This window comes from Brassica napus, chromosome A1 (assembly GCF_020379485.1).
Source record: "Brassica napus cultivar Da-Ae chromosome A1, Da-Ae, whole genome shotgun sequence".
NCBI classification, from domain to species: Eukaryota; Viridiplantae; Streptophyta; class Magnoliopsida; order Brassicales; family Brassicaceae; genus Brassica; species Brassica napus.
The window spans coordinates 13,412,363-13,434,888 of NC_063434.1; the positions used below are offsets into that span (position 1 = coordinate 13,412,363).

Sequence of the window (22,526 nt, forward strand, 5' to 3'; positions counted from 1 at the left end):
TCTTGCATACTTTGAATTAGGAACAATCCTTCTCTTGTGCAAACAATCTCAAAACCAAAGAAGTACTTATTTTTCCAAGTTTGTTATCTAAAAGGTCCTTTTCAATTTTTGAACTTTTGAATCACGCTTTCATTATTCCATGTAATAATGAAATTATCACATATAGGCTAATCACCATGGTCTCTCCCACATGTTATCTAATTATATAAAAAAATGTTGGAGTCTCTCCTACTGAGGACACGTGGAAAGTCTTTCAATATAGGGGGGACGCGTGTCCCGCTTCACTGAAACGCGCCGTATCATTTAACTTTGATTTCTAATTATTGTGGGCTTTGCGTATGGGTTTGGGCTTCAGGAATGATATTCTAATTTTCATGTGTCCATTTCGAACTTTCTTCTCCGCGACAGACGGTGGGTAGAATTAGGGTTAGCTGTTGTTTTCTGTCTCTGCGATGAACGAGCTCAAGCAACAATGAAGATCAAATCGAGCATCCGAATCGTCCTCGAGAACCAAGCAGCTGTCGTTTCGTATTTGGTACTTAACCCCCAGACGTTATGAGTTTTCTTCATTCATTGGCTTTAAGAGATATCTTAACTCCACGGACGAGAATCAAGCACGACGTCTCATACAATGATATCATCCAACTCCAAAGCGGTTTCTTTACCTATAAAAAGGGTAAGTCTTCTACCTTGAACATCATCCTCATATTTTCTGATTCTCCAGAAAACAAAGAAAATCCCCAATCATGGCTAGCTCATCTGTTCTTTTTGGTGGTTTGAAGTTTGGTCACTACTCTTCTAATTCTATGTGTGGTTGCCCAGATTCTGGGAAGCTAATTCTTGGTGATTGAACCTTTTTTTTAACTCATACTCATAGTATTTTTATTATTTCGGCAACGACTTTCCTAAGGATGAAACTTTTACATAGAATTAGATTTTCATTGAACCTATTTTTGTTTTTTCATAATGTTGTTTATAAGGATCTCTTTTCACATTCGTTATGGTAGGACCATCTCCAGGCTGGTTCACCGGTGCAGCCAGAACTTCAGGCTTTCAGACTCACTTCTGACAATCTGGTTCAGTGATTCAACCAGTCTAGATGTGCTAATCTCCCGTCCCTGAAGAACGTCAGGTTCGGCGATCATGATTTGCTTCTTAGCCTAGCCAATACCAAGCATGCATCTTTCAGATATGGCTTCTTAAGGACTGTTTATGACAGACTTATCATTGAAACAGATAATAAATTAAGATGTTCATAATCTCTCGGACGTTATTAGTGAGCTCACTGCTGTGAGAAGTACAGTGAGTGACATTCCTCAAGGAAAAGATAGAGTTATGACAACTATCAAGATCGACGGTAACTCTCTCTATATTTGAATTTATTCAATACTTTCATAAATTTTCTTACTTTTCTTTTGAATATGTCATTGATTTTTTTATGTTCTGTTTTTCTTTTCACACTCATATCACTGTCACTTTGAGTCTGTTTGACTCACAAGCTGTTATTTTCACAAGAAGCTTGAAGGATTCTGGGGAGATTCAAGGGTTGTTGTTGCAAATAGCATAAAACCAAAGATGGTAGAAGGTGTATTTTTGTCTGGAATTAAAACACATGCATACTATCACGCATACTAATATTCTTGAAACACACATGGAATATTTTTCTGCAGGACGTTGTTTTTAAATGCCACATCGGGAACACATGTATCTTTCGACAACGAAACTGATGCAGAGAATTCTACTTTTTACGAGTAAGTGTTTGATGATTCATAAATTATTATATCCATAATAGACTCTCATGTAATGCTCTATAACACTACAGGCTGGTTTCCAAAGACCTAGGAACACCCATGTTCCTTCATTTCTTAGAGGCTATGCAAAGGTTGAGCCTCTTCCTATAGCTGAGCTCAATGAGTTCGTCATCATTTCGGAGCCTCAGGTTGTACAGTCAGTGTTTACTGTTTTACTATTTTAAATGTTTATATTCCGTGTATGTTTCTGAAAAGTAAAAAAATGTAGAACACTGAATGGTGACTGATATCAAAATGGAGAAAGACTGGTGTTACGTCTCTTGCTCTAGGTGCATGAAGAAGCTCCACCGAACGGTCTCATCCTTTACTTGCGTGAACTGAAATATCTTGGTTTGCTCAGGTATATTGGATCAGTTGAATTAATTAGTTGTTTTCAGTTTTTAAAAGTTATTGTTAATTCACACTCAGATATAACATGTTCTAATAATTTTTATCTGCTTTGAAAGATACCATGTGGAGATGAGCATTGCTGATGACACTGTTGAAGGGTGTCTTTGTTGGATTCGATTAGTGGTGAGATGACAAAACTACATAACGTGAGGGCCTATGAGGCTGGTAATTTAATTGTAGGAACATCTCTAAGTGGTATCGCCATCAAGAAACCTCAGGCATCAAAGTCTTTAAAGGTGATGAAGAAGCTAAGGGTTGTGATGCAGATGGAGTACTTGCTATTTCAAAAATGATTATGTATTAACGGTGGTTTTTATTTTAAAATATGTTCTCTTATGTAGTTTGGTATGGTTTATTAAAAGTCTAAAACTATAATAAAAATGCTTTTTTGGAGATTTTCATCTTTCTCACGACTCATTATATTTAACCGTTTATGTTTACTAATCATTATCTTACTTTTATTTTTGAAACACTTTTTTATAACACACATATTATCTTACTCAAATTAAAAGTTATCCAGCCGAATTATAATAACATTTAGGCTTGATGCGAATGTGACTACGCATTGGAAAACAGAAAACTATGTAATAAATTATGTTATGATAATTAAATTCGAGAATTACAATCAAGAAAAAAAAAAAAGAATATGCAACAATTACTTTTACGTGGCTCTCTCCGAGAAGTAACAGCATAGGACAATGTCAATGAGAAGAGAAATACAAACAACATGGATGCAATGTTGGTACCATAGATTCTATGATTCTCTATATCTCTCTAAACTAATTGGCCATCCAAACAATTTAACTAAGTTTTACAAAGAAAATTTTATATGATTCATAAAGTTCTTTATGAACTTAACCAAAAATATATTGGTTTAAATTCCATTAACGTAAAGATACAATATTTTTTGTAGTCTACATATTATGATTTTAAAGTAGCTATTGGTTTGAATCTATTTTTATAACTTTATATTATAGTAATATACTATAAGGGATTATTAATTTCATAGTAATATAATTTTAAAATTCCTGCTTAAATGAATGAGTGTTACTTAATTGGCTTCATATTTGATAAATGTTTGGATGATATGGTTTATTTGATAATAGTTTTGATATAATGTGTGTATACTTAAATAATCAATTTTAGAATGTTATGTTATTTAACTAACTTTAGAAAACAAATTGTAAATTGATTCATTTTTCACATTATCTAACTCAATAGTTTTAAAAACGGTTCAAATCCAATAGTAGATATAACTTATTAGACACCATATAAAAAAGTACCAATGCATTCACAAACAAATATATAAGAATGAAAAATAATTCATATTTTATGTATTTAAATTTCAACTGTAGTGACATGCATTTTTATTTTACTTAATTTTAAAATAAAAATATAACAAACACTAAAAATGTAAAATAGTTACATTAATGAAAAAATAAAAGCTTTTTATTAATTTATCAAACCTTTGATTTCTGATAAGAACAACAAAAAAATAGTAAAAATTAAAATTATTTTTAGTTTAGAATAAGCTACATATTTTTACATGTATGTGAAATATAATATATCTTTTAATTGATTTTCACTTGCTTAACAAAGATTAATATATACGAAGATAATTTAATAACAACAACGATTACAATAATTGATGTTAAAACAAATATTTTGTATCATTAATTAATAATTGTCTCAAATTGATATTATTCGTTTTTCTGATACTATGCTTATGTGATGTAATATGATCCCTTTCTTTTGTAGTGTATCATACACATCTCTTAAAAATACCAACCTAAAATACAAACCACAAAATCATACAAAAAATAATAACTTAAATCAGGAGTAAAGTATATCCCGCCCGTAGGGCGGGCCGACCCTAGTTGAATATATATTACTGTATCGCATTTATTTCTCATGCATCCTTTCAATATGAAGAATGAATCAGTCTTTTTATACCAAGAATTTGGTGATTGATTTAGTCCATATAGAAATATTAAATACATACTTGAAGACAGAGGAGGAAAGCAGAGCCCGTGTCCAACAGGTGGAGATAATGATAGGATGGACGCCTCCTCGAGGGGGGTGGATGAAACTGAATACTGATGGAGCATCACATGGTAATCCGGGACTGGCGTCGGCTGGAGGGGTGTTGCGTGATGGAGAGGGTGAGTGGTGCGGTGGATTTGCGCTCAACATAGGGAGGTGCTCGGCGCCTCTGGCGGAAATGTGGGGAGTCTATTATGGCCTTGTGATTGCTTGGGAGAAAGGTATCAGGAGGCTGGAGGTGGAAGTTGATTCCAAAATGGTGGTGGGTTTTCTTACGACAGGGATTGAAAATACTCATCCACTGTCTTTCCTGGTACGATTGTGCCATGGCTTTTTGACGAGGGACTGGTTGGTCCGAATTGTTCACGTGTATAGGGAAGCTAACCGATTAGCTGATGGGTTAGCTACCCTTGCGTTTTCTCTTTCTTTTGGGTTTCATCGTTTTGATGTTGTTGCGCTTGAGTTTGCTAGTTTGATACGAGAGGATGTCGATGGACTGTTACAGCCACGACAAGTTCGATTGTAATTTGAAGTTTTAGTTTAAATAATATTGGGAGGCTTCCTCCCATCTTCCTACCCAAAAAAAGTAGAAAAAATTTAAGGGTGTGACTGGTGACCAAGTGAATAAAAAGGAACACTATGTTCCTTAATATTCCTTAAACATTTTACCATTCATGAGGAATAAGTTTTCTTTTTCATTCTTCTTCACTCCTTTATTTGTAGAACAAATCAATTCCTCATCAATTTTGATAAAAAACCATCATTCTTTATCATTTCTAAAAATTTATTCCTATTCATTCATTTCTTATCCGTTCCTATTGTTTCTATAATGGTTACCGGTATGTGTTTTAAAATATTCCTGTTTACAACATTTTTTAATAGAATTTTAAAATACTTTTGTGAAATAACGGAACTTGAATTTAGTGGGCGTTTGTTAGAAAGCCCATTTAGATCAAGATTGATTTGGCGTCGTCAATGAGGTTAGTTTATGGTCGCGATGAGATTTTAGAGAGAGAGAGAGAGAGAGAGAGAGAGAGAGAGAGAAAACATGGCGTGGTTAGCCAGATCCATTGCGAATTCTCTGAAGATCGACGAAGAAGACGATGAGGAGAAAGAAACGATTGAACATCCCGGTTCCGATCAGCCGTCTTCACCGTCGGCGTTGAAATCGCAGTCACCACGAGGCGTGAAGGAAGACATCTCCGAACTCACAAAGACCTTTAGAAGTCAGCTATGGGGTGTGGCCTCGTTCCTGGCACCACCGCCTTCTTCCTCCGATCCGGCGGATGAGGAGACACGGAAGTCGTCGGATCTGGCGGAGGGGGAGGAGGATCTGATTGCTGGGATCAGGAGCGATTTCGTGGAGATCGGAGGTAGGTTCAAGACCGGGATCTCGAAGCTATCGGGGAACTTGCCTGTATCGGAGATTACGAAGATGGCTTCGAGTTTCTGGCAAGGAGGAGGTGGGGACTCGAAAGAGCGTGATGGTGTTGGAGATGTGATCGGCGTGACGGAGGAAGTAGTTGGGTTCGCTAAGGATCTTGCTCTGCATCCTGACACGTGGCTTGATTTCCCCTTCCCTGAAGAGGATCATAACTTCGATGGTACGTTTTCGAGTAGCAATTGGAATCTATACAAGACTTGTGTTATATCTTGAGTCTATACATTTTGTTTAAGCGTCTAATTCTCAATCGTTTGCAGACTTTGAGATGACTGATGCTCAGTATGAGCACGCGCTGGCCGTGGAAAGGGTTGCAACAGGTCTAGCTGCTTTGAGGATCGAGCTTTGCCCAGCGTACATGAGCGAGTACTGCTTCTGGAGGATTTACTTTGTACTTATGCATCCTAAGTTCAGCAAGCATGATGCCTTGCTTCTCTCTACTCCTCAGGTATGCTTCATTTCTCTTTTCATCTCTTCTCAAGTTTTGAAGCTAATCTGATTTTTTCATGGACTTTTTGGCTAATAATTAACTTCAATAGTGTAGCATTTGAGTTAGGTTTGCAAAGTCTATGTCATGTTATTTAAATAACTAATAATTTGGGAAAAGAGTTGCTTTCTGATGTGAATCATTGTATTTTTCCTTTTTCAATAAAGGTACTTGAATCAAGAGCATTATTATCCCATGAGCTGCTGCATAAGAGAAACAAAGCTGCACTAGTGCTGCCAGAGACTAGTGGTGATACTGGAACTGCTGCTAATGCCAATGAGGAACCACTTACTGTGTCTTCACCAGAACCAGTCAAAACCATCTCCGTGGAAACAATACATTTGAGTGATACATCTGAGGTTGAGACGGAGAAGCACCCAATTGAGAGCAAGGAGATACAAGTTGTTGACAAGCCTGTGATTGAAGAAAAACCAGCACCAGCGCCCCATGACAAGCCAGTCACTGGATCTTCACCTAGAGTTATTGACGTTCAAGTCGATGATGATGATGATGATGATGTTGATGATTGGTTGAAGGATGAAGATAATGCAGGAACTGTTAGCTCCACCGTAGCAACCAAACATGTTGTGGATGAGGATGAAGATGTAACGTTTAGTGATCTTGAAGAAGATGACGACGATGTGCCAGTGAATTACAAGAAATGATTCTTGAATCCTCAGCCCTACCAAGTTAAGTTTTATTTAAACGCTGTCTGTTGAAGAAGATTGTGCCACGGCCGGGCTCAGGTAAGCCGGAAGAAAGAAAAGAATGAAACGATGCGCACTAGTGTTGATGACAAAACTTTGATGCAGTATTGTGTGATCTGTGACCCTTACTATCCGTTTAATTGCAATTATGTTTGTGTACGCTCTCTTTCGAGAAACTGCCGGGCTTGTAAATAAACCAGCACCATGTCATGATAATTAATTATGCAAAAATATACGAAATTTATGTAAGCCATTTATTACTAACCTTTTGAAACTAGTGTGATGTTATTAAAACTAGAAAAAAGTAAAAATAATATTTTTGTTCAGTTTAATTTAGTTTAATTTTTTTGGTTCAGATTTGGTTAATGATCCTAAAATTTAAAATATCCAAGATTATAAAAAAAAGCGAATAAAAATGTTTGAACTACCAAAATATCTGAATTAATCAAAACTTCTTATATAACAAGCTTTTGAAGTGCACAAATGCTTAAAAATATTCAAAGTTAAGTAAAAACAAAGGTTTTAAAAATCAAGCAACTTTGTATTTTTTGGATATCCATACCATTTGGACTGGTTCGAATCACCCTATATATTAAAAGAGAAGTCACTTTAGTGATTTCTGCTGACATGACATTAATATAGAGCTTCTCAGAAAAATTGTTATAATTCTATTGGTCGATTTTTTTGAATTTTATTTTTCATTTATTTTAATCAATCGCTTATATAGACAAGCCCAAAACTATTGTCGATTTCGTTAAGCCCATATATAGCTAGGAGATAATAATTATTGATTTAGTTTAGCCTTGGGTACCCGTTCGGGTTCGGGTCGGGTATTTCGGATTTTCGGGTATTTCGGTATAGAGGTGTAGAATCCGTTCGGGTATTTCTGTACATCGGGTCGGGTTCGGGTATTTTTAGTTCGGATTCGGTTATTTCGGATCTGGTTCGGATATTTAGATTTTGAAAAAAAAAATTAAAATTTTCATTTCTCAAGTTTCTTATATTTAAAAATATAACTTTCAGTTAACTATTTTTAATAGATTGAATAGTTAATAGATTTGGACATAACATTTTAAAACTAAAAAGGTATTAATTTAGTTATTTTTTAAAAAATTTCGGATATAACTTTTTGTTAATTTTTGAAATAAAAAACTTGACATGCATTTTAAGTGAGTAGCAAATCATTTTTTTTTTCGTAATTGTATGTATATCATATGAACTTAAAGTATGTGTAGTATCAATATAAATATTTTATATAAAATGAGAGATGTAAACTAGAAATATAAGGTTAATTATACATATGTTCGGTTATCTTCGGATATCCATTCGGTTTCGGGTATTATCCGTTTGGGTTCGGATATCCAATCTCTCCTTATTCAATATCTGTTCGGGTATTTTGCTACTTCGGTTCGGATTTCAGTTCGGGTTTTTCGGATCGGGTTCGGGTGCCACTTCGGATATCGGGTAAAGTGTCCACCCCTACTAATTAGGTTGTTTGTTTTTAATAACTTACATTTCTAATATGGATTACTTGCACAAGTTGAAATCATTAAATATGCAAATAACTTATTGACAAAATTTGTTTTTAATAACTTACCTTTCTAATATAGATTACTTGCGCAAGTTGAAATCATTAAATATGCAAATCACTTATTCACAATATGGATTACTTGCGCAAGTTGAAATCATTAAATTTTATCGATTTAGTTTACTCTTGGACAAAATTTTAGAATTAAGACAAATATTAAAAACTTTTCTTATTATTCAAACGGTAAACTTGCGCATGTTGATATCATATTTATTACATTGCTTACAAAATATTTTAATGTTTCTAATTAAGTTGTTTGTTTTTAATAACTTACCTTTCTAATATGGATTACTTGCACAAGTTAAAATCATCTCAATGCAAATCATTTTTTGACAATACACATTTAATATCTTTCTTTAAACGATTTTATTATTTATTGTGCAAAATATTGTGCGTCATTAATATGAGAAATAAATCGACTGTATATATATAGGAGACACCAAAGGTCTTAAAATACAAACATTCTCTTTTCATTCTTTAAAGTATTATTCACAAATCTCTCCTCTCATACTATTAAGGTATTACGATGATGCTGCTTGTGTGCTAAGAAAAATGTGTTTAGACGCAAAGGCTCCTCATCTTTAGAACCCTGAACTCAACTCTTTGTGTCTTGTCTCCAAAAAGCATGCCTGGTCTATCTTTTCCATGTGTTGAATACTGGTAACGAAAATATGGTCTTTCTTTTTTTATATGTAGACCAGGCCGTGAGAGTGATAGTGATCCAGAAAACCTTGATTGAACATGCTGAGAAGCTTCGCCAAGTTAAAGCAGTTCTTGAAGAGGTTCTTTAGTACTTCCTTTTTTTTTTGTTGAATATTGTCCTGGAAAAGTATTACATAGTATCATTTAGTGATACTATCTTATGTTATTTTTTTTGTTGAATATACTATCTTATAAGTAAGCTAGCATTATGCATTTTTTATTTAATTCATGAGGTCATTTTCTCACAGCAGAGAACCTTTTGGAAAGGCGCATGGAGAAAATTTCTCAGGGATATACATGAAGGTTCAACTGAAGCCGCTGAAGTGGGCTGGTGAAGGCGAAGAAGAAAGACCTGTAGAGGCCCTTATGATTCTTAAATACGGCGGCGTTCTAACTCACGCTGGTAGAAAACAGGTGTTTACATACTCTACCATTTAATTTGTCATCGTTATATATATATATATATATATATATATGTTTTCCAAATATGGAAGAATTGTTTAACTTATTGACTTTTAACATCACTTGCCATAAAATCTAACGAATATTACAAATAACAATTTATGGAAACTATTCTCGAAATTATTGAAAGACTAATAATTTTTTATTTATTACTTTTAATATTTATAACCTATAAAATAAAATGAACGAAATTTTATATAAGATAGTTATAATAGTTTTATACTTGATGAATTGTGTTCGAATATAATTATATAATAACTATTTTAAATATTACAAAATCCAAAAATATTTATTAATATTATTTTTAAATTATTTATCGTTGTTTAAAGAATAAATTTATCATAATTTTAAACTAATTTATAAAATGCTTACAAAATGCAAGGCAAAGTTGCACTTTCAAGAGTTAAGTCGAGATCTCGATTAAAAATCCTAATAACTGGTAAAGAAGGGAAGCCGAAGACGAAAACATTGAATGTTGTCTACTAGGCCTGGGCGTTCGGTGGTCCGTTCGGTTTCGGTCCGGATAATTCGGATTTTCAGATTTTCGGTGTTATGCTCATAAGTACCATTCGGGTTTTACTAATTATCGGATCGGGTTCGGTTCGGTTCCTTTCGGGTTCGGTTTGGTTCCTTTCGGGTTCGGTTCGGATCGGATTTAACCAATGTTTAAAATCGTACAAAAATATATTTTTAAAAACTTCAAAAATTGACCAAATTTTTTTTAAAATATATAAATTATTTACAAATCTAATTAAAAATTAGTTAAACTATCTAAATTAACTAAAAAGTATTTAAAGTAACAAATAAAACAAACTACAAAAATATTTTGAATACTCTAAAATATCTAAATCACCTTAATATATATATAAACATTAACATATTTAACTAATTTCAGATATCTTCGGATCCTAATTCGGATTTCGGTTCGGTTCGGGTTATAACCAAAGTCCAAAGTAGTAAGCTCATAAGTCCCATTCAGATATTTTTGTAAAACAGTTCGGATTCGGTTTCGGTTTTTCCGGTTCGGGTTAAGGTCGGTATTTCAGGTTGAGTTCAAAACGCCCAGGCCTATTGTCTACAAACAAATTTTTCAGAATATTCCGTAGTCACGGTACGTAATTTTAATCTATTTTTTTCAAATACAAATTTTAAAATATATAAACTGTTACAATTATTTATTTTTTTGTATTTGCCAGATGGGTTGTGATGAGTTAGGAGACCGATTACGGTATGTCAATTTAATATTATTTCAGGTTCAATAAAATTTAGAAATTTATAAATCTATCAAATAATGTTAACCCGTCAAATTTCTTACAAAATTTATTTAATTTTTTGCAGGTTTCTAATTGAATTTGCTTTCTTTATCGAGAAATGTACTTCATAATTTATATTATTTATGGATAATATTTTGATTTTTTTATATTTTTAATATGTCTACATAAATGTTTGTTTATTATTTATGGAAAAATAATATTATTCACCTAGAATAAAGAATTACGACACATATACAATACAATTCTAATTAATGATAATATAAAATCTGTTACTTCTAAACACTATTTATTCCATTTTTTTAATGAAAGTATCTTCTTAAACACACAAAATATTTTATGACGTTGCAATTATACATACACACAATATCTACCTCTTCATACTGATGTTTTTGTGTTCCCTCTCGTCCATCTCAAATATTGACTATCAACTTTTTTCCATGATTAATGAATTCTCCCAAAAACGGTGGTATTATGTTGTAAAATCTGTTACTTCTAAAAACTATATAATATTTATTCCATATTTTAAATTTTTTTATGTCCGCACAGGGTGCGGACCGGTCACCTAGTTAAATATTACATGATACCTCCACTTATATTGATTGGATATATTTTTTTTTTTTCTGTCACTGAATTGGATATTTCTCTAGAACTGCAGTAATCAGGTTTGGGCTTTTCATCGTGGCACATATACTCAGCAAATAAAACTCCTGATGCTTGGAGAGAGTGGTCATGAAGCGTGAAGTTTACTACTCCCAACCTTTTGGAGCTTTGATATACTGGGTCGACAAAATAAGACACACGTGTACTATCATGAGATGAAAGAGACAGTATCATGCCATGTGTCGAAAATTAGGGCCACGTGGAACGGCGTTCTCTATTTCAACGGTGACTGAAACTTCAAAGAGACGCGACGGCTCGCCTCTTTCCAAGGCGTTAGCACCTCACACCCTCCACATGGAACCACATGTCATAACTCTAATATCTTTTTTTTCCCTCTTCATTTTATTACTTTGTTAGAAAAGCGCACCGCCATTATCCATTGGCTTCAACTTGAACGAATGAAATAGAAAGGGAAAAATAAAGCCATTTTTGTTTTTTTTTTTTGAAACACTTTTTTTTTGAAACACTAGCCATTTTTGTTTATTAAATGTTTGTTACGTATGAAACAAAAAAAAAATTGCGGAATTGCGGTGGTCATATTTTTCTCTGTGCTATCTGATCATCAATTAAATTCTACACGATTGAGGCATGACCGTTCACTTTATTATATTTAATTTCTTTTTAAAAAATGGATTGGGATATGAAGAAGGTGTTGAACTTTAAAGAGACTACAACTGACTTTTATCATCATCATCATCCAACAACCACCCATGCCCAAACTTGCAATAAAAGACAGCAAGCGATTTCTTCTCACTTACACACCTATGTCATCTCCATCATATCTACTACTACTTGGTAGAATCAGACATCTGCAGCACAATAAAACACAAGCTCTTTCTCTCTCTCTCTTTTGTTACATTTGTGTCATTGGCTTTGACGTCAATTCTTATCCAATTCGAATCTCTTTACCATAAATTTACCTTTCTTTTTTTCCTCATTCCTCCAAGAATCTTGATTTCGCCACTTCCTTTTATACACTTCTCCTCTGTTTTGCTTTCTCTGAATTCCCAAGAGAAAAATGGTGCTGTAAGCTCGATTCTGTAATATACTTTATATGGATTTATCTTTGGGCAAAAAGGGTTTCAGTTTTGCTCTGAGGAAAAAGAAGTGGATCTTACTTGCACTCAGTGGTTACGGCGCCTTCAGGGTTTATCACTCTCCTTCCATCTCCCGCAAAAGAAAACAAATCTCCAAGCTCTTCACTCTCCTTGTCAACCTCATCGAAGCAGCTTCTCATTCCGCCGAAGCGGTTAGCTTGATCACCAAGGATCTAACGGAGTTTCTAAGATCAGACTCCGACCAAATCCCAAACAGCTTGAAACAGTTCTCCAAACTCGCGAACTCGGATGAGCTTAACTCCTCCTTAATCAGATCCACACAAGCCGTGACAGTCGGGTTACTCAGAGGTTACCGGTTAGATGATTCCGGGTCCGGTTTAACGGATCGGGTCATGGATAAGCTTTTCACGAAATCCGGGTCCGGTTTTGCTTCGGTTATCGTCGGTAGCTTCGCTAGAAACTTGGTCGTCGCGCTCTACTCCGCATCCGCCTCCGGCGAACCGAAATTGCTCGACGCGATTTGCTCCGACGACGGGAGGAAGCTAATCGGCGATTGCGTTCAGCGTTTCGTGAGCACGGCGGTTTCGGTTTATCTCGACAAGACAAACGACGTGAACGTTTTTGACGATTTATTCGCCGGTTTAACCAACCCGAAACACGAACACAAGGTTAAGCAAACGATTGTAACGGTCTGTAACGGTGCGGTTGAAACGTTCGTGAGAGCGTCAAGAAGAAAAACCACAGAACCGGAATCGGACCGGACGTGGATCGATGGGATATCATCGTCGTTGTCTGTACCGAGTAACCGGAAATACGTGGTGGATTTAACCGGGAAGGTGACGTTTGAGACGGTTAGATCGTTGTTAGAAGTGTTGATAGAGAGAGCGAATGGGAAAGTGGAGAGTTATGTGGAGAAAGTTAGAGAGAGAGGAAACGAGACGAGGAGATTCGTGAGAGTTAAATCATCGCTTCTTCATAGTTTATGTTTGTTTCTGTGTTTACAGATTGTTGAAGCTCCATGGATACTGACTCCAAGAAACTGATCAGGCTACAAGACAAGAACCTGTTTTTTTCTTTCTCTTTCAATACTACACTACACTTTTGTGTGTTTTGTTTGGTAATTCTTGGATCCATTATATCAATTTGACAAATTCCGTGCAAACGTACTCTTCTTCTATAATTGGGGAAGAAAATGATTGTTTTTGACTTCGGAAAAAGGGTATGGGTTTGGTTTGAATGTTTTGGATTCGGATAATGATAAAGCATGGGACAATATTTTGTGGATAAATATGGTATGGATATAGTGTATTTGGTGGTGACGTGCATGACTCATGTATTAATTATTTTAAATTAGATTAAAATTAATTTAATTATTTATATAATCCAATTAAAATACATATAAGATATGTATTAGTTATATTTATATTTTATATTTTATATCTTATTATATAAAGCTTGCTTCTTCAAAGTTGGTAATTAACATGATCCCGACACATGACAATTATATATTTTAAAATTGTGACATGTGTTAATCTATCTCATAATTAAAAAATATATACTAAGATATTAACAAAAATGAATTTCATTAAAAAGTAATTGTAAATATTATTTAATAGTAATTTTCATTTTTTAAATCCTAATCAAAAGTTAATTGCAAAAGATTATTTGATAATAATTTTACTTCTATCATTTTTAGTTTTATTATTATTATTATTATTATTATTATTTTATTATTATTATTATTATTATTATTATTATTATTATTATTATTATTATTATTATTATTATTATTATTATTATTATTATTATTATTATTATTATGTTTGTTTTAAAAGATACTAAAGATAGAGAATTATAAAAGATAAATATTATTTTTTAAGAAAAATGTTAAAAAAAACGAATTGTAAAATCTTACAAGTACAATAAATTATTTAATAAAAACATGAAGAAAAACTAACTTTCAAATAAATAATATTAATTTTTAAAAGCCTAATTAAAAAAATTGTTAATAGACTCTTATTATTTTCTTATAAGTAAATAACTTTCGTTTTTTTAATTGTATGTTAAAAAAATTACGACCAAAAATAGTTACAAATATTTCACATCTATATTTAAGTTTAAGCTTCCACATATTATTTTTACAAAATACAATAGTATTTACATGAAAAGTATTACATGAGTATTTTCTTTTAATATCTTGATACAACTCAACTTTTTATTATCCTTATTACATTTTATGATGCTAACATAATTTTAATTTTGATGTTTTTGTCGTACATGAGTATGTGTGAATATGATGAATATGTGTTTGTATATATAAGAAACAAAACATAAATACTAAACATAATTGTTTCTATAAAAATAAAATAGTTGTATAAAAATATAGAAGAAAAACTAATTATAAGATAAATAAGTTCTTTTTTAAAAGTCTAAATAAAATAAAAATGTAAAAATAATCTTATTTTCCTTATAATTACCTAACTTTACTTTTTAATAATTTTGTGTTAAAAAAAATAAACCAAAATTAACTTCAAATATTTCACCTGATATGATTGTGACATGTGTCAATTAAAAAATTAGATTATGAATGTGTCAATAAAAACTGCATTTATGTGAAAATAACTTATTCTTTTCCTAAAATCCTAAATAAAAGAGATTTCTAAAAAGAAAAATTATTTTCTAATATTAACCAATAAATATTTTTTTTTAAATATTAACCTGACCTAAGAGAATTATAAAATTTTATTTAATAGTAATTTGTACTTAAAAATTTAATGATAAACATGATAGTAAAAATTATTTAATTAACATGAAATTTTTAAAAAATATTAGTGATATTGAAAAAAAAACAATTTTTTGAACACGACAACTTTTAAAAATAGTCAATATTAACTGGAAATAATTATTTGATAGAAATTTTATTTTCCTAAATCCTAGAAAAATATAATTTTAAGAGATTATGTAATATTAATCTCCTTTTCTAAAGTTCTAAGAACTCTAAAAGAATATTTGATAGTTGTTTTCTTTTTTTATTAAAAAAAAAATCCTAAACAAAAAAAATTTGTATCATATTTTGAAATCCTAACCAAAAGAGAATTGTAAACATTTATTTGATAGTATTTTTAAGTTTAAAATTACCAAAAATTAGTTAATTAACAAAAGAAGTGTAAAATTAGTATTGATACATATTTTAAAAACAATAATTTTAAAATATTTATTAATAACTAAAAAATAATTATTTGATAGCAATTAGTTTTTTTTCTGAAATTTTACAGAGAAGATAATTGTAATAGGTTATATGACAATAATTTTTCTTTTCTAAAATCTTAAACAAAATTGTAAAATGGTATTTAATAGAGAAAAAGACTAGGATAGCACCAAACCAAGTTTATGTTCCCAAAGTAGCACTCAAGGCTCAAAGTCACAAAAATAGGTTTCATTTAAGAGGTAAATATACACTTATACCCCTTGGGTTAATTAATCCAAACCTTAGGGTTTAGAGTTAAGGGGTGGAGTTTTGGAATTAGGGTTTAAAATTTTATAAAAAAAAAATACTAAAAAAAAATAAAAATTTTAAAAACAGTTTCAAAAAGTATTTTTAAATTATAAAAAGAAAATTTGAAAAAACAAAAAAAAAAATTCGAAAAAAAAATTATAAAAATTTCGAATCTGAAAACATATAATCTGAAACTATAAAAAAAAATTTATTTTTTTCATTTTTTTATTTTTATTTTATTTATTTTTATTTATTTTTGTTTGTTTATTTAATTTTAAACCAAGGGTATTAGGGATATTTTACCCTTTAATGAATGTCATTTTTGTGACTTTCTCCTTCTAGTGCTATTTTTGAGACATAAACTTCAAAGGTGCTATTATTGACAATTGCCCTATTTAATATATTATTTATTTTAAATCAAAAGGACAATAATAAAATATAATGTTTTCCTTTAAAAAAAAAATCATAACGAAATAAAATTTTAAAGACATATTTAAGAAAACATTAAGTTAATACATATGAACATGTATAATATTGTCATTGACTCGATTGATGTATTTGACTTCCATTTTTTTTACTTTTCATTCAATTTCTTATTTCGGGTTATGTTCAGTTTAATCGTTTAGGTATAGTATTTTCTCTAATCCTAAGTACAAATTTTATAACAATTCATCTATGCACCATGATTATAAAATACAAATATTAACTTGAACTTATGTGTAAAAACGGGTTTTAATTATAAAATAAATCTCAAACAACATATGCAAAAAAAAACAATCATAAAACTATAATAAAATAATTTATTATTTTATTATTTTTATTAAATTAAAACATCAAACAAAAGCCGTTGCAACAGGCTCCTATCGTGTTAGATATAAATTGTAAATATAAAAGTAAATTGGATTAAAATTTATTCTTCAATTAATTTCAAGTATTTTTTATGTCTACCCAATCTTATAAACTATCAAGGCTCGTTTCGTTGTAAGATGGGCTTGCCAACACAAGGTGTCTGCAATTACATGAGTGAGGTAGATGGTAATTAACGGTTACCGTATGAATATAAGATGGTTCACTTGACTAAGCTAACAAAACGGTTTTGGGCTTAGAGACATAGATTGGATAAGACATAAGATGTCATCTGACAACCAAGAATTATACTGGATATAATTAGCAAAGTGTTTCTTACTTAAATAGCTAGACATTCGGGCGATGAGCCAAAGCTCACTTGGATTTTAGTGAAATATGGATTTTGGATTATTATATTCATTTGAGAAAAATATTTTGAATATAATATGAGTTCTCTTAATTGTTGAGATTCTTCTAATTCCTAAACATCATATTAATATTTGCTATTCTTCTATTCCTACAAAGTTAACTCCTCACAACCCGTTTTCGTTGCGATGTGTCTTTAAGAAAGACAAACTGAATGGATCAAATTCCCTCCTATGGTATCGAAACTCCAGAATTATTCTCAAACAAGTGTAAAACTATTAAGAAAATGATAAGCCAAGCTGGATTTCGAATCCTATCCAGCTTGATCCTTCTTCTAAGTTTAAATACCCTATTTGGAAGATCTGAAAAGGAAAATACTTTTGAAACATCGCCTAGGTGTATTTATGTTGTAGAAGTAAATGTTACTACTTCATGGATATTGGTTACCAGCTGCGGTGCTCATATTTGTTCGAATAAGAATGGTCTAAGCAATAGTAGAATTTTGGAGAAAGGTCAAGTGGACCTACGCGTGGGAAAATGATGCAAGAGTTGCTGCATTAGCCGTGGGAACATTTCATTTGCCTTTACTTTCAGACTTGGTTTTAGAACTTAAGAATTGCTACTATGTACCTCCTATAAGTAGGAAAATTATTTCCATTCCTTGTTTGGATTTGGACGAATTTCATTTTTCAATTAAAAACTAGTGTTGTTCTTTTGATCGTAATGAAATCTTTCTTGGTAGTGGTCAATTAGAGAATATACTTTATATTCTAGACCAAAGCGTGTCTGTCTATAATACTAGTACCAAAAGATTCAAATTTAACGACATGGATCAGACTTTTCTTTGCATTGTCGTTTGGGCCACATAAATGAGAAACACATTCAAAAGCTTCATAGTGATGGACTTTTGAGTTCATTTGATTATGAATCATATGAAAAATGTGGGTGAAATGACTAAGGCTCTTTTTACCGGACACGGTGAAAGAACCATATACTTGTTGGAACTTATACATACTGATGTATGTGGACCAATGAGTATAAATGATATATGAAACTATCAGTACTTCATTACTTTTACTGACAACTTCAGTAGACATAGTTAGGTTTATCTAATGTAACATAAGTCTGAATCTTTTGAAAAGTTCAAAGAATTTTAGAATGAAGTACAAAATCAGCTTGACAAGAAAAGAAAAGATCTTCGATCTGATCGAGGTGGAGAATATTTGAGTCAAGCATTTAATGATCATCTAAGAGAATGTGGAATTGTTTCACAACTCACTCCTCCAGGAACACCACAGAGGATTGGTGTGTCCAAAAGGGAGAATCAAAATTTATTAGATATAGTTTGGTCTATGATGGATGAGTCATGCAAATCTTCCACCATCCTTTTGGGGATTCGTTCTTGAAACTCTGCGTTTATGCTGAATAGATGTCCAACAAAATCAGTTGAGAAGACACCATATGAGATGTGGACTATAAAGGGTCCAAATTTTTCTTTTCTGAAAATTTGGAGTTCTGGTACTTATGTCAAACATATGTTTATAGATAAGCTTGGACCAAAATCTGATAAATGCTTTTTCGTTGGTTATCCCAAAGAAACCAAAGGTTATTACTTTTACAACCCCACTGAGAACAAAATGTTTGTTGCTCGTAGTAGCATTTTTCTTGAGAGATAATTTCTTTCTAAGAAGAACAGTGGGAGTAAAGTACAACTCGAAGAAGTTTGAGAAATACATGACAATGTTTCATCGTCTCAAGAAGATGATCAATTAGATTTACGAGGAGTTGTAAAATCGACACTTGTGGAACCTGAGGTACGTAGATCTGAAAGGACACGTCACGAACCTGATAGATTTGGGGGGGGGGGGGGTTGGGTGATGCATCATCATGATCTATTGATAATAGAGAGTGATGAACATACATCTTTTGGGGAAGCTATGATTGACCCTGACTCCGATATATGGCTTGAAGCAAGCATCTTGGAGTTGAAATCTTCGTTTCAATGAGGCAATCAAAGAGTTTGATTTCATTAAAAATGAAGAAGAACCTTGCGTTTACAAGAAGACTAGTGAGAGCGAAGTTGTTTTCTTAGTGTTGTATGTAGATAACATACTTCTCATTGGAAATGACGTTCTTATGCTTAATTCTGTTAAGACTTGGCTTGGAAGTTGTTTCTCAATGAAAGACATGGGAGAAGCTGCTACATTCTTGGAATAAGAATCTATGGAGATAGATTAAATAAGACTATTGGATTATGTTAAGATGCTTATATCAATAAATTCTTACATAGATTCAAGATGCATGATTCCAAGGAAGACTTTTTGTAAATTTCTCATGGCATAACTCTTAGCAAGACTCATAGCGAATGAGTAGAATCCCATATGCTTCGGCTATAGGATCTATCATGTATGATCTGTACTCGTCCATATGTTGCTAGTTCCTTGCATAACGAGTCAATACCAATCTGATCCAGGTGAAAGTCACTTGACAACAGTCAAAAATATCCTTAAGTATTTGAGAAATACTAAGGATAAATTCTTGGTCTATGGAGGAATTGATGAGCTTGTTGTAAGTGATTACACCGATGCCAGTTTTTTAGACTGACAAAGATGATTTTCGATCACAAGTTAATTTCATCTTATGCCTTAGTGGAGAGTGGTGGGTTGGAAGAGTTCTAAGCAAAGCACTATAGCATAATCTCAATGGATGCAAATGTGTTGATCCATTGATCAAGCCTCTTCTATGGCCTAAGCATGAGAGTCATATTGCAGCCATGGGTATTAAGTTTCTTAGTATGTGATCTTGATTTTAGTCAAATTGATGAAATTGTTTCAGATTTATTTGTGATCAATTTGACTATGAATAATTAAATAAAAGTTTCAAAATAATTTATATCATTCTTATAGGTCATCAAGTACGTGACATGATCATGAAACCCTATAAGTGAAAGATGTTATAAGTTATTGAAGTCCATAGTCAAGGTTGTTAACTTGGACCATTAATAACCATGAATGACTAGTATGTGAGGTGATTGATGACTACATTTTATGGAGTCATTTAATATGTTGTATTAAAATCAATCACATAGATGTGTGTTAGGGAACACATTATCGGACTGATCCGCTAATGAGAACTCTACAAGATTGTTATATGAGTGTCATAAGAGTTTCTCATTACGACTATAGAGTATAGTCCTTAGACCTGAGTTTATCATGATTCTTTACTTATGGATTAGTTTACCTTGACCTTGTCAAACGTCAGCCGTAACTGGTGATTATAAAGACATTAATTAGGTGTTCTAAGAAGTTTGTAAAAAACATGGATGGAACAAGATGAGATTTGTCCCTCCCATATAACAGGAGATAAATATCAACGGGCATATCGAAAATTTGATACTGAGAAATGCATGGCTGTGCTCAAACGAGGTGAATGTCAGTCATTTTTTTATCAGTTTAAATCACAGTTCGATAAATATGATTTAGATTAATAAGGATTACACTAGTTCTTACCTTATGCTAAGATCGAGATATAGAGACAAAAGGATTATGGGGATAGATGATTCCAATACAAGTGGAAGATTGTTGCGAATGTCCTGAAATCTATTGTACTTACTCTAGCTAAAGTCATAGCGTTGAGATTCTACCGTCATATAATATTAGGTGGTTATAATGTTTTGGTAGAAACCACTTATAGTCTATGAATTAAGAATTCATTACTAATATTGTATGATCCTACACGATCACACACCTAAGGAAATTGGATCAATAATATATTAGAGTTAAGTCGAAGTTTGTTATAAAACGTAACGAAGTTTATATGACACGATGATTTAATGAAAACCCTAACTTAAATAAAGAGAGAGACAAATAGTTTGTCAAAGATTTTGTGATTTGATCTCGACGGCACTGGCATCCCGTTTCGATCCAGTTTGTGTGCGTGTTGATACCAGTAGAGGCACAACGTTTGGAGTGCAAAAAATCTTGATTTGGTTTATTTATCTTTTCACTGCAGAATAACCAGGTATTTCGAAATCCTAAATTCGAAATCCAAAGATCTAGATTTATTTCAGTATTGACTTGAAATTCTAGGCAAACTAAATTCATAAATAAATTTATAAATCGTTATAAATCGATATGAATTCCAACAGTTTTATATGCCGATTACGCACATGTCTTCTAGAGGAAAAATGCATCACCCATCAAATGGATAGAGCGGCATGGAACCAAACCGTGTATTATCTGTGACTATTTTAGTCACGCATTGTCACCGTAAATTTTGGTCACGGTCGTATAGACACGAAATCTGTCAGTGAATTTTGGTGTGTATTTCTTCTTATAGTCACGAAAAAATAGTCACGAAAATTTGTGTGTATTTCACAATTTTCTACTAGTGATAGGATCCAGCTTAGTGATTCTAGCAGATACTAGATTTCGTCGTTTGTATGTTAATGCAGTGAGGTCAGAGTAAAATGCAGAAATAAAGAAGACATAAGTTTTTCTCTTTTCGAATTCACTAGAACAAGAAAGTCTTACATCAATATTTTCTATTACAAGAATCCTTTAGGATTACCCCAATTCTAAGCTAAAACTCATCCTAGAGTCTAGACTTTTGTTTATCAGAATCACCCCGATCCCGAGCTAAACTCCCCCTTAATCTAGACTTCAATCTTCCAACACTCGGAAGTACTTCAACAACTACTTCAACACCTGATGCAGAGTAGTGACACCAAAGGCTCGATCACACAAGCACCAAACAATGATCTCTCGACTTTTCTTCTTTTGGCAGAGACAACTCTCTTCATAGAGACACATCCTCCATGTATACATAACCAGAACTTGTTCTCCCAAGTTCTTCCATAAGCAGCTTAAGCAACTTTCCTTTTTCTCTTAAGGAATAACTCTCCTGTCTTTTCCTCTTCAAGTAAAATTCTTTACACTTAATGTAAATCTCCCAATTAGTATATTGCTTCTTCTCCAAGCTTAACAAGCTCACAGACGTCACACAACACGAACTCCAACCAAGCCCATCTTCATGACACACACATGTACTACCTCATGTAAATAATTCACAAACTGATACAAAATATACATATTCAATCTCCCTTTTTTTGACTATGCATGTGAACTCATCACCTCTGGATAGAAAACCACGTTTTCAATTTCCCCCTATGAGTTACATCATGGTCCAAAACTAAT

At 32.4% G+C, this 22,526-nt stretch overlaps 2 protein-coding genes and 1 long non-coding RNA gene across 5 annotated transcripts; all 3 read left to right on the plus strand.

The window, feature by feature from the left end:
* Positions 1-374: 374 nt before the first annotated feature.
* Positions 375-2,598, plus strand: LOC106448121. 3 transcript variants are annotated; one of them, XR_007338302.1, is made up of 8 exons: positions 377-676; positions 1,008-1,132; positions 1,237-1,357; positions 1,516-1,585; positions 1,671-1,751; positions 1,823-1,939; positions 2,020-2,151; positions 2,258-2,598. It is a non-coding gene; the product is annotated as an uncharacterized LOC106448121 (long non-coding RNA). The 3 variants fall into 3 exon arrangements; XR_007338306.1 differs by having other exon boundaries at positions 375-676; positions 1,237-1,578; XR_007338303.1 differs by lacking the exon at positions 377-676 and adding an exon at positions 702-843 and having other exon boundaries at positions 1,237-1,585.
* A 2,576-nt stretch (positions 2,599-5,174) lies between these two features.
* LOC106448127 lies at positions 5,175-7,128 on the plus strand. The gene is made up of 3 exons (XM_013890055.3): positions 5,175-5,848; positions 5,946-6,133; positions 6,340-7,128. Exons 1-3 carry the CDS (start codon positions 5,293-5,295, stop codon positions 6,835-6,837), a joined length of 1,242 nt encoding a protein of 413 aa, XP_013745509.1. The 5' UTR covers positions 5,175-5,292; the 3' UTR covers positions 6,838-7,128.
* Positions 7,129-12,157: 5,029 nt separating this feature from the next.
* LOC106448145 (protein PHLOEM PROTEIN 2-LIKE A10-like) lies at positions 12,158-13,942 on the plus strand. Its single transcript, XM_013890072.3, has one exon. The coding sequence runs from the start codon at positions 12,620-12,622 to the stop codon at positions 13,664-13,666; it is 1,047 nt and encodes a 348-aa protein (XP_013745526.2). The 5' UTR covers positions 12,158-12,619; the 3' UTR covers positions 13,667-13,942.
* Positions 13,943-22,526: the final 8,584 nt, after the last annotated feature.

Coding starts and splice junctions, on each gene's coding strand:
- LOC106448127 (XM_013890055.3), top strand. CDS start 5,293: ATGGCGTGGTTAGCCAGATCCATTGCGAATTCTCTGAAGATCGACGAA. Junction 5,849..5,945: donor AGAGGATCATAACTTCGATG/GTACGTTTTCGA, acceptor AATCGTTTGCAG/ACTTTGAGATGACTGATGCT. Junction 6,134..6,339: donor TGCTTCTCTCTACTCCTCAG/GTATGCTTCATT, acceptor TTTTCAATAAAG/GTACTTGAATCAAGAGCATT.
- LOC106448145 (XM_013890072.3), top strand. CDS start 12,620: ATGGATTTATCTTTGGGCAAAAAGGGTTTCAGTTTTGCTCTGAGGAAA.